This window comes from Solea senegalensis, linkage group LG20 (assembly GCF_019176455.1).
Source record: "Solea senegalensis isolate Sse05_10M linkage group LG20, IFAPA_SoseM_1, whole genome shotgun sequence".
NCBI lineage: Eukaryota > Metazoa > Chordata > Actinopteri > Pleuronectiformes > Soleidae > Solea > Solea senegalensis.
The window spans coordinates 8,173,897-8,190,932 of record NC_058039.1 but is presented as its reverse complement, the minus strand read 5'-3'; the positions used below and the strand labels follow the sequence as shown (position 1 = coordinate 8,190,932).

The 17,036-nt window shown below is 40.7% G+C and overlaps 3 protein-coding genes across 4 annotated transcripts; 2 read left to right on the top strand and 1 right to left on the bottom strand.

Annotated features, from left to right (window-relative positions):
* Positions 1–322: 322 nt before the first annotated feature.
* On the top strand, positions 323–2,224 carry efcab1 (EF-hand calcium binding domain 1). Of its 2 annotated transcripts, none has more exons than XM_044052898.1 (6): positions 323–626; positions 743–901; positions 1,511–1,639; positions 1,740–1,891; positions 1,968–2,072; positions 2,158–2,224. In XM_044052898.1, exons 1-6 carry the CDS (start codon positions 551–553, stop codon positions 2,206–2,208), a joined length of 672 nt encoding a protein of 223 aa, XP_043908833.1. In that variant the 5' UTR covers positions 323–550; the 3' UTR covers positions 2,209–2,224. The 2 variants fall into 2 exon arrangements, with proteins under 2 accessions (XP_043908833.1, XP_043908834.1); XM_044052899.1 differs by having other exon boundaries at positions 325–626; positions 1,535–1,639.
* On the bottom strand, positions 2,096–4,218 carry rbm48 (RNA binding motif protein 48). The gene is made up of 5 exons (XM_044052897.1): positions 4,088–4,218; positions 3,515–3,705; positions 3,211–3,356; positions 2,473–3,017; positions 2,096–2,388 (listed from the first exon to the last, which is right to left on the bottom strand). Exons 1-5 carry the CDS (start codon positions 4,214–4,216, stop codon positions 2,326–2,328), a joined length of 1,074 nt encoding a protein of 357 aa, XP_043908832.1. The 5' UTR covers positions 4,217–4,218; the 3' UTR covers positions 2,096–2,325.
* A 145-nt stretch (positions 4,219–4,363) lies between these two features.
* Positions 4,364–13,628, top strand: pex1 (peroxisomal biogenesis factor 1). Its single transcript, XM_044052896.1, has 24 exons — positions 4,364–4,546; positions 5,756–5,899; positions 6,065–6,148; positions 6,279–6,393; positions 6,660–7,339; positions 7,472–7,591; positions 7,682–7,802; positions 7,952–8,058; positions 8,165–8,250; positions 8,352–8,484; positions 8,565–8,661; positions 8,756–8,926; positions 9,013–9,167; positions 9,247–9,433; positions 9,520–9,686; positions 10,188–10,322; positions 10,407–10,471; positions 10,555–10,697; positions 11,155–11,258; positions 11,358–11,534; positions 11,814–12,056; positions 12,521–12,715; positions 12,938–13,068; positions 13,406–13,628. The coding sequence occupies exons 1-24, from the start codon at positions 4,439–4,441 to the stop codon at positions 13,479–13,481; spliced, it is 3,744 nt and encodes a 1,247-aa protein (XP_043908831.1). The 5' UTR covers positions 4,364–4,438; the 3' UTR covers positions 13,482–13,628.
* The last annotated feature ends 3,408 nt before the right edge of the window (positions 13,629–17,036 follow it).

The following is a 17,036-nucleotide window of genomic DNA, read 5'->3' as shown; positions in this document are numbered from 1 at the left end:
ATAGATTTTTTTATTTTCCATCTGTAAGAAACGGCTCCAACTACTATAGTATAACAATAATAATCTCCCAACAAACATGTTTCACTGTGAATGAGATGGATCTGTATGAAAAGAAAAGGTCAGATATCAGAAGAACAGACTTTAAATGTGTGAGACTTTGTTTATTACTTCTGTGTATACTTTACAATATTTTCTTAATATTTAAGGTTATAATCAACTCGAAAATGAAGGACTTTATACTTACATAAAGTATATAATGACCTCTCACTTACCTGTGGTACATTCCTGGCCCACCAGGGGGAGGCAGCACACACATAGGTCGTCGCTGGTGTAGGGTGATGGTACAATTTGGTTTCTGGAGTCACATTTAAGTGATTAAAAATGGATGTTTCCTGGTGGCCATGTGAGTGAATGTCTGTGCAATACACTAAAAAACCTGAAAACTAACTTCACCGTGGCCACGCAGCGGTTCTCTGATCGATGAACGCAAACGCGGTTGCCATAGCGACGGCATGTCAACATTGCTCTCATCCAGTCCGATGTGCTTACGATGTCAGACATGTCGTCTTTGAACAGAAAGTTAATCCAGACTCTGGCAGAAACCATTTCCAAACAAGTGGATCACTGTGAGTACTCACTTTATTCATCACTCTTGTGTTTATTTGTTGCGTGATATATAAAGTATATGGTCTCTTGTGCACTGTTTTAATGAGCTGGAGCTGCAACACTATCTTTCTCACAGTTAATAAAACAGAGGTTGAGTGTCTTATCCGAGAGTTCAACGTGCTCCTGGGTGAGTGTGCTGCCTCAGGGAGAGCAGTGAATGGACTGGACAAAGAAAAGTTCAGGAGCATCCTCCACAACAACTTTGGGATGACTGATGACATGATCATGGACCTAGGTACACACACACACACACACACACACACACACACAGCTTTTCCTCTTAAAACACGGCACTGACTTTGTTTGGGTAAACAATACCTAATACAAGCTGGGCTAGTTAACTTAATTATCCCCAAGGGGAAATTGGTGGTGCAGCAAGGGTTCACACTGGTCCTGACAGGGTCAGTGTTTATGCTAGAAAAGGTCCCAAAGAGGTGATATAAGAAGTACAAACACACACAGGCAAGTTTTATTTCACAGAACAATCTAATAATAACTTCTTAGAAGAATTGTATTTTGTTTATTTTACTTTTGTTTGTAAACTGGTGAAATAGTGTTGTCTCAGCTCCTTTTGTGTTTTCTGTTCTTAATAATCTGCTGTATAATATAGCTATAGTCTTTGTTTGTATGTATTGATATGAGTGTGTGTTTGTCATTTTATTTTAAAGCAAAACATTTGGGTTATATTTTATACATACTAGTGTTTTACAAATTAAGTTTGAATGATTTAAATTTAATCAGAAACTAAATTCTAAGCTCACAATCCTATGAAAACAAACCACTGCTGTAACGTACTGTGCAGCACTTGGAATGCAGAGTATTTTAAATGTAACAATAACTGGAGCACCGCTGCTCGTCGATCCTACAGTCTTCAGGACATTTGACAGAGACAACGACAGCTTTGTGAGTTTGAAAGAGTGGATCGAAGGACTGTCTGTTTTCCTCCGAGGGACCATGGATGAAAAAATAAAATGTAAGTTATCAGCACTATTTCAGTGCTTAAAAGCTGCGTGTGAAAACCTGACTCATGAGTCAGGTCCACAATATAACTCTTCTCTTTGTGTGTGCCTCAGACTGCTTTCAGGTGTACGACTTGAATAGTGACAACTACATTTCAAGGGAGGAAATGTTCCACCTGCTGAAGAACAGCCTCATCAGGCAACCCACTGAGGAAGACCCAGATGAGGGGATCAAAGATCTGGTGGAGATCACGCTCAAGAGGATGGTAAGTGGATACTTACAGCTCTAACTGTAACATTAAGATCTACAGAAAAAGTCAATATTGTTTCTCTTCCTGTCAGGACCATGACCATGATGGCAGACTGTCTTTCAGTGACTTTGAAAAGGCAGTGAAAGAGGAGAACCTATTACTTGAAGCTTTTGGAACCTGTCTCCCCGACATAATGGTAGAAAATCACAAATTAAACTGAAAAATTGAAATACATTTATTTTAAACTGAAGTTCTTAATCTGACATTTACTTCCTTTTCAGAGTACTGAGGCATTTGAGCAGCATGTATTTCAGGAACAACTGGTACTATGAAAAAAAGGTGTATTTTTCACTGCACCTTCTTAAATACAAAAGTTTACTGTTGTTTTAAATGTGATGACATTTTTTTCAAATAAAAGCAATTTGCCACAGGAACGTGAGCTAATGTGATCATATCCGACGACGTGGTTTCATCTTTTTCTCCACTGGTTTGACGTCAGGAACCGATCCCACCTGAGAAAGATGACACTGGTTTAGTTTGACTCGAATGAAAGAATGAATGACAGCAATGTTTTTCTGATTCAGATTATTAGTTACCTGTTTCATTGTATTCCTGATGAGCATGGCAGTTGTGTTCAATGAATCATCCTCCATGTCTAGTTTAGGTGGTTCAGGCAGCTTTGGCCCTATCAAATGGTCATTTTTTCCAGACAGCTCAGTACATGTATGATCCACAGTGTCTTCCATTTTGCGTTTCCTGTTTTCCAAGTGAGTGTTCCGTGGGATAAATCTGACTGCAGAAGCCTGATTTGGAGTTGGTCTGTGCTCTCTGCTTTTTTCTCTGTCTGAGGAGCTTTTCTGTGCTGGCCGTTGTTTTGTGTCGATTATGGCATTGTATAATGTCCCCATTTTATCTTCTGTGTGCATAGTCCCATGTTGATTTTTGTGAACGAGATAATGGTGTTCATAGGGAGGTAATGGCAGTAAAGGAAAGTCTGAATAATGGTTGGAGTTTGAACTGTCTTCTATATTATAATTGTGAAGCCTTTGATCTTGTTGGGAGATGATCTTCTCTGATGTGGTGGCTGTGTTTGATGTCAAGGGCTCCTCAGTTCCTCCATCTTTGTCTTCCCTTTGTCTCGCTTTAAATTTTGAAGAAAACAAAAACAGATTTATCAAAACATACCGGACTAGCGTGTAAAAAATAACAAAACAGATGTAAAAAGTTAATGTTAAAAAAATAAATAAAAGTGAAATACAATACATATATTGTTACTACAGCTTCTACCTACACATTGTCATCTTTATTAGTACATCTATATTGATAGTTTTCACCTTTATTTCGAGCAGTCCTCATTATATATCTCCTTCTGTCCAGTAGTTTTAATCTGGTGTCTTCCACACTCTCATATTCTGGGACATAGCACACATGCAGCACACCACCATAGAAGCTCTTTTCATCCATATGTCGTTTGGCTGCTCTGAAAAACAAGATTTACAGAAAACAATATATATATATGTATATGTATTTATGTATATATGTGTATATATATGTACATACATATATATATTGCTCTGGCAAAGTTTTTTAACTTTGCCAGAGCAGCGTGATAAACAGTGTGAAGTCGGATCTAAAAACCTGGCACTGGTTAGTTTCTGGAACTTGACAAGGTAGACCTCTGTAAACTCCTCAGCAGGATACTCATCCAGAGGTCGATACTCCTCCACAGCTCCATACAGGGCACACAGCTGGATCAGCTCTGTCATCACTCCAATGGCTGGGACTCCTTGCACCATCAGGTAATGGGACTCCAAATTTATGGTGTAAACCTGATGATAAAGCACATTAAAATGTACGAAACTTGCTTTGATGTCCTAGAACTCAAGTTTTGGTCTCAAAATCAGTCTCTAAACCAGTTTTTGGAGGGCTCAACCTCGGACTTCTCTTTCTACAAATGTAACCTCTACTTGGAATGATGTGTCACTAATAGTAGCTGCTACTCCTCTTCGTCCACAACGTATTGTTCTGCAGTGTACTTTGAGACACCTGGCTGAGGTGTAAGAGCAAAACTACTAACCAAGATGTTAATGACATTGTAAATACTGATTATTTACTCTGTTCCAGTGACGTTTACCTTCGGGCAAATGCGAAGCATTGCTACACGTCTGTGTTTTTATAGTTCTAGTTAATCAGATATTATGATTCGCTTACCTTAACTGCTTTCGCTGCCCTCCCCTCTCTGTACTTTGGTCTTGAAATGCATACTTTTCGCTGTTCGTGGTGTTTATAAACCTCTGGAGAGACCCAACAGCCTGAACTATTACCTCCACACGCCGCCATGTTTCTGGAAGTAACTGTTGTTTGATTCGCTTCAAAATAGAAGCTCATTGCGTGTTCCTTGAGCTTTGCACATACTGTGCGTCAGCGTGAACATATCTTATTTTGAAAAGGATGCTCGGCATCCGCATCGACTGCTTTGGTCTGGCTCAGTGCGTTCAGAGACATCGATGGATGTGGCAATAGCATTGACTTTTACAGAGCAACACATGCAATGGAGACATTATGATTAATAACCAGGGCATTCAACCCGTAACTGTTGTTTTTAACAACACAAAAAACTGCTTTCTTCACCTCCCGTCTAAGGTGATATCTCATCTTTCCCTGAAGGAGGTACGTTGTTGGCTAATAGCTAGCTATCCAGCTGTTAAAGTCCTCATTCTAACTTCAGTTGAAGATAAGTTTTGTGACGCAACAAAGCTAACATGAACTGTTAGCGTGTTTTGGTGTTCGTTACCTACATTTGAAAACTGTGGTCCAACTGACAGTCGTTTCTCCATGGTCAAACTATATGCCACTAAATTGTAACGCCCTCCTTACAAAGGCTTTTACGGTAAACAGCATGCTTTAAGCTGATTATGCAAGGACATCAACATTCAAATAAAACACGAAGAGCAAAGTGTATCTGAGTGCAAGTCGATTGTATAGTGCGAATCTCTAAAAACAGTAAATTAAAAATGTCAAATTTGCAGTATGCTCGTAGTCGTGGATGTCCTGGTAAGAACGTATGGAAGAAATGTTGATCAATTTGGTCAGTTTTGGTCTCCGATACACAGGTGCGAAGATTCTTTAAATTCAAAAATGTGCTTTCACATATGCACTAAGACACAGCGGTCTCATGGTTTTATTTTGAAAACCGGGTGTCCTTACAAATAACTTTGACGCATTGGAATCGCAGGCGCTTTACCGTAAATACCTTTGTACGGAGGGCATTAAAATTCAGCGTCAGATAGTTTGACCACAGAGAAGCAAGTGTCAGATAGTTTGACCGCAGTGGAATTGATATGCATCTGAATTGACTTGTTTCTATTGTGTGTGCACTAACATGTGTCTGTCATTGGAGAAATAACCTCAGTTTCTTACTTTTTATTCGTATTTATAAAATATACTCTACATTCTTATTTACCAACAAGGACTTGTAGTGGAACGTGAAAACAAATCAGCAACATATCGCAAATCAGCAATGAGAACAAATGCACACATGTGGTAATCTTTCAAGCAAACTTTGAGTTATCTGGATCATATTTCGAGTTTCATGACATTGTGATACCTTTACTAACTATCCAGTAATCAATATATAAGTGAGAAAAATGTACCAGCTTTCAGATATTTTTTGTAGCTGTTGTCTTGCACTAGAATTATAGCATTAGAGTAGGTTAATGCCAATACAGTTGTAATTACTGCACTGTTATTATGCATCTATTTTCTTACAAAACATACAAATGTCATTATTGATTTTTGGTCTGAGCTGTTTCTTCACAGTCATGATATAATGTAGAATTTAATTAACATTACAACAAAACTGCATACTTTGTGTTTCAGAACCAAGCTTTGGAGTTGTCCTGGGACCATGGGCCTCCACTGTACCTCAGCTGGACTCATAAGAGAACCTCTAGCTTTGACAGCCATGTAGTAGAGCTGTGTCGGCAGCTTGGAGAAAAGCTGGGCTTGAAAGATGGAGAGCAGGTAGTGCTCTAGATTTAAGATTTGTTCTATGTTATATCTCTCAATTTAAGCCAATTAACTCTACAAGACTCCCGTTTACAGTATTTTGACAGATTAACAACAATTGTCTTTAGGTTGATTAGGTGTTTGTTTTTGCTGACTGACTGAGTGTGTTGTTTCTCTCAGGGTTTCCTCAGACCGTGTCACCAAGTTTCATCAGTGCATCAAGTGTTTGTGAAGCCTCTGTCATTTGATGACTGGGAGATCCTGGTGTGTGAACATATTCATTTACAAAAATGGGAATTCTAATGTCTTCATACAAATATGCATTATATTTAATGTAGCCACTCTGTGCGTATATATGACGATGACCCATGACCCAAGTGTTTTCCACCTCCAGGAGCTTCACAGTGCCGCACTGGAGCAGCAGCTGTTAGATCAGATCAGAGTGGTCTTCCAAGATGCCGTCTTTCCTGTATGGGTGGACAGCCACACAGTCATTTACATCCAAATAGGTCAGAGTTAATGTTAATTTATGGGTGAATTGCATGTTGCAGCTGAATATCCCTTACCTCACTCTTCCCTTCTAAGTGGGTTGGAGAACCTTCATTAAGCATAGCTGACCTGGCTTGTGATAGAACTATACATTTGTCATTCTGAGATATTCAGGTATTTTCACAGTTTATTTTCACTGAATAAAATTGACTTACCATAGCATGTGCTTTACTCAGTCATGGTCATATCCATGAACACAGTTTGATCTGCTTTTTAATCTGCACAGCATCAATTTCACCATCTGTGCCCTACGGCCGTCTGGAGCAGTTCACAGAACTAGTTGTCTCTCCAAGGAGACGTGCTGGAAGTAGTGAACTGAGTGCCTCTCCAATGGGGAGCAGTGAGAAACCACATCTTCACAGACAGAACGACACTGATCCTTCTTTCTCAGGACAGCCACAAGAAAACACCACTCATGTCCATCAGTGGGGTGGCATTGCTGACCTGAGAAGCCTCCTACACTATGTGATAAAGGGCACCAACGACCTGGTAAAACAGTTACCTCCAGTACCTGCCATCCCTGCCATCCTTGCTGACTCTGTCTACAGAGTATGTGGTGCACCTCCTGACCCTCTTTGTGTTGTAAGCCAAGCTGTAACTGGTGTTATTCATGTATTTCCTTGGAGGGATGGACTGAATTCTGGAGTAATTGGAGGTTCATCTCTGGTGACATACGGTCTGCTCTCCAAAGTTCCTTCCCCTAAAGAAATGAGGGACAGAGCCAAACAGGCCATGGAGAAAAAGAAGACGGCAGGGGTGACGAAAGTTGGAGCCTCTGGGGATGGAGTCAAGGAGTTGAAAGAAGAGGAGGTCATGGTGGTCAGGGTGGTGTGTCATTGTAATGAAAAGCTAACAGGGAAACAAAGGAGTCGCAGCAAGGGAGAGATCCATAGTGGAACAGTCTGGGTAAGTTTACTTAATAAGATTTCCAAGAAAGCAGTAATTGGTCCATTTATACTGTAGTTAGACACTGACATTTTTGTGCTGCCCTATCAATAGACATTTCTTACAAAACTAGTGATGCAATTTTCTTTTAAGATCCCACAGCCCCTGGTTGTCCAGTTGAATATCATGCCCCATTCGATTGTTAGAATTAAGCCAGTAAAATCCACTACCAAAGTGGCCTCTATGATTCGTCTTCAGCCTTTAAACCCACAGGTGAGTGCTGAAAGAGCCATCTATACCTTGATTGTGGTGATCAAATAACTAATTATAACTTTGTTCCTCCTTGTGATCTTTACATATCAGCTTGAGGAAGATGATGAGGAGATCCAGACGGCTTTTCTTGGTTGGCTGCACACTCAGAGTCATGAACCTTTAGCCTGTCTAACTGCACGCTCTGGCACCATTCTTCTCCACAGAACTGATGGTGATTAATTTCTGTGTTTCTTTGAACATGATTGTCAGAAATGTATTAATAGGTCACAGTTTACAGTTTACATAATGCGTAATAATAATAAAAATCATCATTCACCATTAAAGATAACAATAGTTTCCCCTCTTTTTTCTCATTTACAGCAAAGTTAGAGTTTACTTTAACTGTGTTGAAACCAGAACCAGAGAATGATCCTCCAGGTCAGCTATTTTTACTAGCGCACACTGTTATACAGAAGGAAGACATTCAGGTATTAACCTCTGTTTGTTGAATTCTGATACATAATTCCATGCAGATGAATGATAGACAAGCATTTTGAAGTGTTGTTGACGGTTGTTACTTTATATCACCTTCAGGTACACAGAGAATCAGTAACCACGTCAGCTGTGAAAGCTGTAGCTGAAATCCCCAAACCAGTGCTTCCCTCCCTCACTATTCTTGGGTAAGTCTGTTGCTATTCCTGAGGCTTTGTATGTTTTTAAACAGGGACATTTTTCATTGTTGAGTTCTCTCTACACCTCTCACTCCTTCCTCTTTCTCCAGTGGCATTGATGAGCTTAGTAGAACTGGGTTTGAGTTCATCTCCCACAGCCTTCTGGGTAGTCCTCTCTCACAAGAGCTTGGTAGCACTGGTCGGGGGCTTCAAGGAGGAGCTTTACTCATCACTGGTGCCAAGGTACTTCTTAATTTTTCTTTGTTTTTAGTCTATTTTTAAAAGAAACAACATTTAACAGAAGTGTTTTTGTTAATTTGCAGGGTAGTGGAAAAAGCTCTCTGTCCCGAGCACTCTGCAGGAAAGCTAGGGAAGAGTTGGATGCCTATATTGAGGTGGTGGACTGTAGAAAGCTACAAGGTTAACAATTACTTCATACAAATACTTTACGATAGCTCAATTTGTCAGGAAATGTTGGATTTAAAAAAACGATCATTAACTTCTTTTGTTATAGGCAAAAGGGCAGAAAGTGTGAGGCAAACGCTGCAGGGTGTTTTTGAACAGGCAGAGTGGAGGCAGCCGTCAGTTGTCCTTCTTGACGACCTGGATCATGTGACGGGGGCACCAACTTCTCCTGAACATGAGCATGGCCCCGAGGCCCTGCTGCAACAACACATCGCACAGAGTAAATCATACTTACATTAAAATGATTTGTAACAATAAATATTTCTAGGTGTGATGGTATTTCCTCATGTCTCTCTGTGGCTGCAGGTCTGAAGGATGTGGTGGATGAGATGGTGCTTCACTCCAGCCTGGTGTGTTTGGTCATCACCAGCCAAAGTGAGCATTCTCTCCACCCGTCGCTGACTGAAGTGCAGGGGTCCCACATTGTCCAGAGATTTGTTAATATTCAGCCACCAGATCAGGTAATTGCACGCACACAGACGCAGTTTTGACAAATGAACAAACAAACAAAATCAGCAGCTCATGTATTGGTGTTTGCAGGCCCAGAGAGCAGAGATTCTGCGCCGTCTGATCCTCAGAAAGTCTACTCTGTCTGACGAGACATTGCAGAGTCTTGATCTGGCGGCTGTTGCCAAGGAGACAGAGGGTTACACACCTCAGGATTTGGCACTGCTGCTGGAGCGAGCTGTCCATGCTAACACAGTACAAACGGGACACAATGACTACGGTAAGATAAGTAAAATACACGTATAATAGTGTCTGATGATTACCGCCACAAATGAAGCTAATTCATCTGTGCTCTGTTTATCTCAGGTGCGTGTCTATTGTGGAGGGACTTTGCACAGGCTCTTAAAGGATTCACCCCTCCCTCACTCTGGGGTTTGGACCTCTACCCTCCGAATGGGATTGGTTTGGAGAGGGTGGGAGGACTGGGAGAGGTGCGGCAGCAGTTAATGGACACTATCCTGCTCCCAGCCAAGGTCAGTGTCAGTGCAGCAAATTACCAAACAAATCCCCACTTTGCCAAACTGAGTTTGAAATAAAGAAATTAAACAGTGAAAGTGATAAGAATGTATTTACTATCTATTATCTTTATTTTTTAAATGAGAACAATAACTGTAATTCAATTTCATATTTATGTGTAATAAAAACAGAGGCTCAATCAGCTAATTAAACTGATTTAAGTTGAATCTATATATCTGGTAACCACTAAAAGACTTGAAATTTGTTGTAGATTTAAATGATTAAAATTTCCATTTAATTAGACGTCCGAGATCAGGTTGTGATTTCGAGGATATGATTTCTTTTTTATCATTTAATACTTTAGTCTGCGTCTGATTTTTTTATTCCAAACCTAACCCTTGAACATATTCTGGAACATTTGTGATTTGAGGGGGAGTTACACCAGCACTATTATGTACAATATAATCTAGTGTTGTTCATAGCACAATAATTGCATGTGGGGTTTTGCTGTGTTTCAGTATCCGATCTTGTTCTCCAATCTTCCTATCCGCCATCGTTCAGGAATATTATTGTATGGAGCTCCTGGTACAGGGAAAACCCTGCTGGCCAGGGCTGTGGCCAAAGACAGTGGTATGAACTTCATCAGCATTAAGGTTGGTTGACAGAAAACCCCTGTGTGTAATTGTGTATAGCATATAGTGTATCTTCAGTGACACTGAATATTTACCTCTCCTCAGGGACCTGAACTTCTGAGTAAGTACATTGGAGCCAGTGAGCAGGGAGTCCGCGATGTGTTCCAGAGGTGAGTGAACATTTATACGGCCTTCAACATCACACTGCCACTCGTATAATATCCATGTCATTTCCCTACTTGGTTTGTTCCAGAGCACAAGCGGCCAAGCCTTGTATCCTGTTCTTCGACGAGTTTGACTCTTTGGCCCCCAGGAGGGGCCATGACAGCACAGGAGTGACTGACCGCGTGGTCAACCAGCTCCTCACTCAGCTGGATGGGGTGGAAGGACTGCAGGGTGGGTCCTATAGCAGTATACAGCATGCAAGTTCTTTGTAATAACATTCTACTAATGGTTTCCCAGGCTATATCTGTGCATTTAACTGATGTATTCAGTGCTGCTTTTTCAATAAATAGTCCTACATTTAAGTGGAAAAACAGTGGTATAAAAAAATGTATTTTTCAATATCAGGTGCTAAATTATTTCTTGTTTGAGGACTTTTCACCAGTTGCCAGGCAACCTTAGAAGGACAAATTCAGTAGGTGACTGCCTGGATTTGAAACTCTCTGCACATCAGCTTCTGTCAAACCTGAGCTTAAAGGCATCGCTGTGTGCCTGCTTTCAGTCTGTATGCTAAGCTAAGCCAACTGACTCCGTAGCTCTACCTTCAATAGTTATTAGATATGAGAGTGGTATTGATGCTCACATTTTGGTTAGAAGTTTGAAAACTTGAAAACACACCTGTTTCTTTCAGGTGTGTATGTGCTGGCAGCCACCAGTCGTCCAGATCTGATTGATCCCGCCCTGCTGAGACCTGGACGACTGGACAAGTCCCTCTACTGTCCCCCTCCTGACTTGGTCAGTCATTAAGACTATGCATAACACTGCATTTTAATCTTGTTATGTGGAGATCATCCAGTGTCAAAGCGTCCTCTGATGCCTCTGTTGCCTCTCCAGGAATCTCGTGTGGAGATCCTCAGGGCTCTGAGTACAGATATTCCTCTGGCTGCTGACGTGGACCTGGAGCAGTTGGCAGCAGTGACGGAGCAGTTCACCGGGGCAGATCTGAAGGCCCTGCTCTACAATGCACAACTGGAGGCCATTCACAGCAGCATGGGCACCAGCACAGCAAATGCAAGTCTATTATGTTTTCATTTTCATTTAATTCTCTCTCGTTTGTTTGCCTTTGACTACAGTAAAACAGGAGGGCAATGAACTGGTTTCAAATTGTTTAAGATTCATTTTGAGGCAGCCTTTTTGTGCCTCATGGTTAATTAAATGTCCCGAACGTGGGGACAACAATATGATAAATAAAGAGTTTAAACGGCAAGTGCTGCCACGGGCAACATTTAGGCTGCTGTAATCTACTAAAGTACAGTCTGCTTAAACCCAGTGTTTTTATGTGACAATCAGGAACTGACCTCTGGCTCAGACAGCGACATGAGCCTGTGCTCCATGATCTTCCCAAACAACAGCAGTGGCTCAGATTATTCAGGTGGGGAGGCCGATGCAGGCATGTGTTTGGACCAGTCCATGGTTCTCCTAGAGCAGGATGAGCTACAGGCAGAAGATGAGCACCATCGCAACAACGTCTGGAGACTCTACTTCGGAAGTTCCTATGAGTCGGAGGTTGAGAATTCACAGATTTCAGGACTGGTGAGCAGATACCTCAACCTTTTTATTTTCCTCCCTGATATTTTATCTATTTTTATTCAGCTATAGTAGTAAAACATGTAAATGAATCATCATCCATGTCCGACAAATGTGAATTATGCATTTGATGGCACCACAAAACAAGTTTGTGTTGAATGAATAAAATGAGATTACCTTTTTTTACGATTTTTGTTGTGGATTTGTATTGTGTTTATGTTTTTCTTTTGGTACACATCAACGAAAATCCAAATAAATGTATTGAAACTTGAATAAGTAATATCTGTGATTTGTGGTAGATTCTACCATCTATTGAGTTAACTACTGATATTTAAAAGTCAGTGACAGTCATTAACACACATTAATGCTGTACTTCTATTGTAGTTCAACTGCAGTTTTACGGTTCAGCAGTGTAAATATTTCAAACAATCTGTGTGTCTCTCCACTTTCTCTCTTCTGCGTCTTGACAGAACTCCCAGTGCATCTCTGGACCAAACTCAATGGGCCAGGACTGCACCGGCGCATCAGCCCTGGACCCCATCATCTCTGTCCCTCCTGCTTACATGTCCTCCCTCCACAGCGGATATGAAGATATAAGCCCTGAGCAGTTGGAACGTCTACAACGAGACGTTAACAACATCAAGAATAACTACCGCAAAGCCCATGTGAGTGAAATCAATGGACAGGAAACTATTTAATGCTTTTAAATTCCACTCAATACTAGTGTTTATAACTCTGCTACATTCTATATCAGTTTTTATTACTGTAAATATATTTATTTTGGCTTTTTTATGACTCTAAAGTGCTTTATTCATGTCTAGCGAGCAACCAAATATCGTTTAACTGCTTATTTATGCTTTTGTGTGTGTGTGTGTGTGTATTTGAAGGAGGAGTGTGCCCGGGTTCATTCAGCCTCGAGCAGCCCGACCCTGTTGCTGTGTCAGACTCATGTGAACTCTGCCTTGGCTGTGACCAAACCGTCGCTCAGCAAGTCTGACTGGAACAGATACACAAAACTGTGAGTGTCACGACATTAGAGAGAATCACACTAAAGCCAACACACAAAACTACAGTCACTTTACATCACATGTATTTTGGGAAGTCAAACTAATTTGTACAGTGATGTTTTGATTAAATGATTTTAGTAAAGCAGCTTAGCTGAACTAGAACATAGAAAGTGCATATTTTATGTTAACGTATTTAGCTGCCGACTCTTCTGTGTGTTCTATTAATGCACAACTTATTATTGTTGCACAATTACATTCCTTTAGTGCTTTCTAGTGTCCGATCATTTAATTCAGCCTCGTTCATCATTTTATGGCCGTTAAAAAAGTATTTCTTTCTTTCTTTTTAAGGTATGAAAGCTTTGACGGTTCAGGAGAAGGAAGTTCTGTCACATTTAAACCTGGACAACGTGTGACTCTAGCTTGAACAAGCATTAATATCTATTGTTCGATGCAAATTAATATAATTAATGTGATTAATATAAGTAGGGTTTTTCTACTTGAATGTGAAAATGTTAATATTGTACATAATTATACCATTCATGATGATATAATAAAATGTGGACACCTTCAATTTATCCTCTATTTCTTTCTTTGTCTCCATCTAGTGGCTGCAAATTGGCCTTAGCTCTTGTTTTATCAATATAGCAATATATTTATCCGTCATCTACCGCTTGATCCTGACACGGGGCAAAATGCAGGGTCACACAGAGACAAACAACCATTCACTCTCTCACCTACGGGTCTTTGGTTGGTGCGCTAACCTCCACACCAACCACAAGAAGATTCAGGTATGGTTTTAAAATGTTTACAGATATGTGATTTGCTAATGTAGATAGAAAATATTAGACACAACACAACCCATACAGGTGTTTTTACACAAAGTCTGTAGGTAAGTCAGCCACTCATGAGGAGAACCTCACAGGTGCAACATAACAGTATATTAGTCAGAGAAATGTCTGCTGGCTTCATCACAAGTGAGCATATGCTGGGACTTGATAATGAGTCAAATATACACTTACAGTCAGCTTAAATACTCTTAAACACTCACAAAAGGTGGTTGAAATAAATGTAAACACCTGGATTAGAGGTAGGAAATGCTCAACTTTTGTCCTAAGTTTGTCTCAGTCGAAACATTTAAATGTGTTCAACGTATGAGACTTGCGTCCTCCAGTTCAAAGCTCTGATGTGTAACTTTTGAATATCAACAAATGTCTGTCAAATTCAAACCGGTTGAGTTCATACAACATCGATTACACCTGTCAGCTCCACGAGCCTCTCCGTGATCCTCAGTAAAGCAGTGTTTTTGTGTCTGTGGTGACACAGAGTGACACACCACGGCTGATGGGAGGGATGGTGGAAACATGACAGCGACACTATTGGTGACAGAAGTTGCACACTGGAGCTTTAAGGTGGACAGATTTACCGGAAGAAATTAGATGAAGAACAAATGGTAATAATTGAGTCCCAATGATGGGGGTAGAAAGGACTTTGCTAAATGAAATAACTGTATAAATATTGTGCCTTCATCCATCTTGATTTAAGATGGCTGTAAAAATCACATTAACTAGTGGATCTACACAGGTGTGGCAACATTATTCAGCTGTGTGAGGGTCCAGCAATCTGTAACAAACATTACGTAACCAGCAGAGCATCGCAGGTAAAAACACCTACAGTATTCTCCTCTCTGTCAGCTGTCTGTCTGAAGGCATCACGTTAGTGTCCTAGTGTCGAAAGTCATGTGGTCAACATTGAGCTGCAGGCCAATAAACACACACACACACACACACACACAAAGGGTTAGTTGTTTAGTTGTTACCATGTAGAGGGAAAAACTCTCTGCAGATTCTGTCACCTTAATAACTCTCGACTGAAAGGACCCAGTGCATCTGAAACATCCAAGACTCTTACCTGAGATCTGCATGAGTAGTTCTTCAGCCTGTTCCTCGGCTGCGGCAGTTCACCATCTTGATGATATTTCCCTGCTGAAGCACTATGCCAGCTGTCATCCTACACACACTTGGCAGGTTCTCGCACCAGTAAATATAGACGCACAGAGCTGTATCTGGCTCACCTTAGTCTTGTGTCAGTCCCACACAATGCAGCTTGAAAGAAATTGGCCCGATGGGAAACTTTTCTCTCACGTATTGATCCCCCCCCCTTTTTTCTTCACATACTCAAACCTGTGCAGAACAAAGGAAATAAATGAGGAGGGGAGATGGAAAATAGAACCAGTGGATGGATTTAGACACATTGGTTTTGATCACTGTATATCACCAGTAATATGAGACAATGAGATGACTACACAGGAAACATTTGGCCTTGGATCAGACTCGCCCTATGGTCCTCTCATATCCCACACATCATCTTGATCAAAGCATGAATATGTGTAGAACATAAGGTGAGTTGTTACCTCCTCCTCCTCCTGAATGATCCTTGTTTACAGCAAAGTAAGCATCTATTTAACAGCATCAGGTGGTGTCAAACTTCAGCAGAATTAGATCCAGAGAGACACAAACAAGAACAAAAAGACTTGCATATTACATGTTTAACCTGCTGAGAGCTTTTCCCCACAATACAACACAGGATTTTGACGTGCATGTGTGCGTGTTAAAGTGGGAACAGGAGGGAGATGAGTGTGGTTTAGTGACATAAAGAGGACATTAAAAAAAGAGAGAGAGGAGAAAACGCCATTGTGGAGTTTAAATAACAAGTACACGTTAAAGAAAGAAGTGAGACGCAGAGATGACAGGTCACCGTGGGACACTTTGTGCTCTGTAAGCTTTCGTTTATTTCTTTTTGACAGTTCGAGAGTTTCCTGGCACAAAAGAATGTGACAAAATGGAGAGAAAAAAAGAAGTAAAGGAACTGGAATATTGCCGCCATTATTCAGTGTTCTAATTAGACAGCTAACAGGATTCGTTTTTTCTGGATAAGAAGTGTCTAATTACAGTTTCCAATAGGAACTTTTTCTGACACACACACACAGATATCTCAAATATTACTAACTTTACTAAGAGGTTTTGGTTCCCATGTTTCATAACATATTCTTAAAGTGCTTTCCTGGAGCTTTTAGTCACATCACTGGATTTATAGATTTGTAGATTTGCCACAGTGCTTTTTCTAAGGGCAAAAAAACATCCAACACTTTACTCTATGTTAATTGCTGAGACTCGTAAATGTGACCGACCTGTTTCTCGTCATGCAGAGTGAATGCACCTCGTAGACCCATCCTCACTCAGCCCATTAGAAATGCATTAGTGCCGGTGCACCTGTGTAATGCTCGTAAAGGCTGACTCTGATTGCAGGAGTCTCTGAATGATTCTCCAATCAATCATCACCACCACCACCAGTGAAGATAGATAAGATCTTCAGATTCATCACTCCAATAGTTGAGATCAGGCAACAGTTGGGGTTGGACACTGAAATCAATTTCACTGCATGGTTTGTCAAAGTCATAGTTTGTCTCTCTGCTACAGTCATCTTTGTCAGGGTTAATGCAATCATTCTGCTCGCTGATCCTGGCCGATGGCCTCTGTTATTCCAGCTGGAGGAGCAGAGACATTGTTGCTGCTCGTTCTCAGTGGAAACACGTTTACCTTTACAGCCTTTTTCAGCGCAACCTAGGCAATCTGATGAAAAGGTTTTTTTTTTCATTTTCACCAACTATCTAAACCCACCGGAGCAAAAAGTACTCAGAATGTTAAAAATTGGATTGCATTTGTGAAATTTGGGAATATGTCGCAGTTCAAAATTCACTTAAATCTTTTTTTTTGTGACTTCTTGCACAATTATTGCTACTTTATAGCACCACTAAAAATGTGCTATAAAATGAATCATAACTCTGACTCAACAACACATAAGAAGATGAAAAAAATAATTTGACACACACCAGCAGGATGTCCATATAAGGAGTTGTGCAGTATTCCCACGGCAATTTACCATGGGTGCACCTGCGGCACAGATCCGTACCACATGAGCA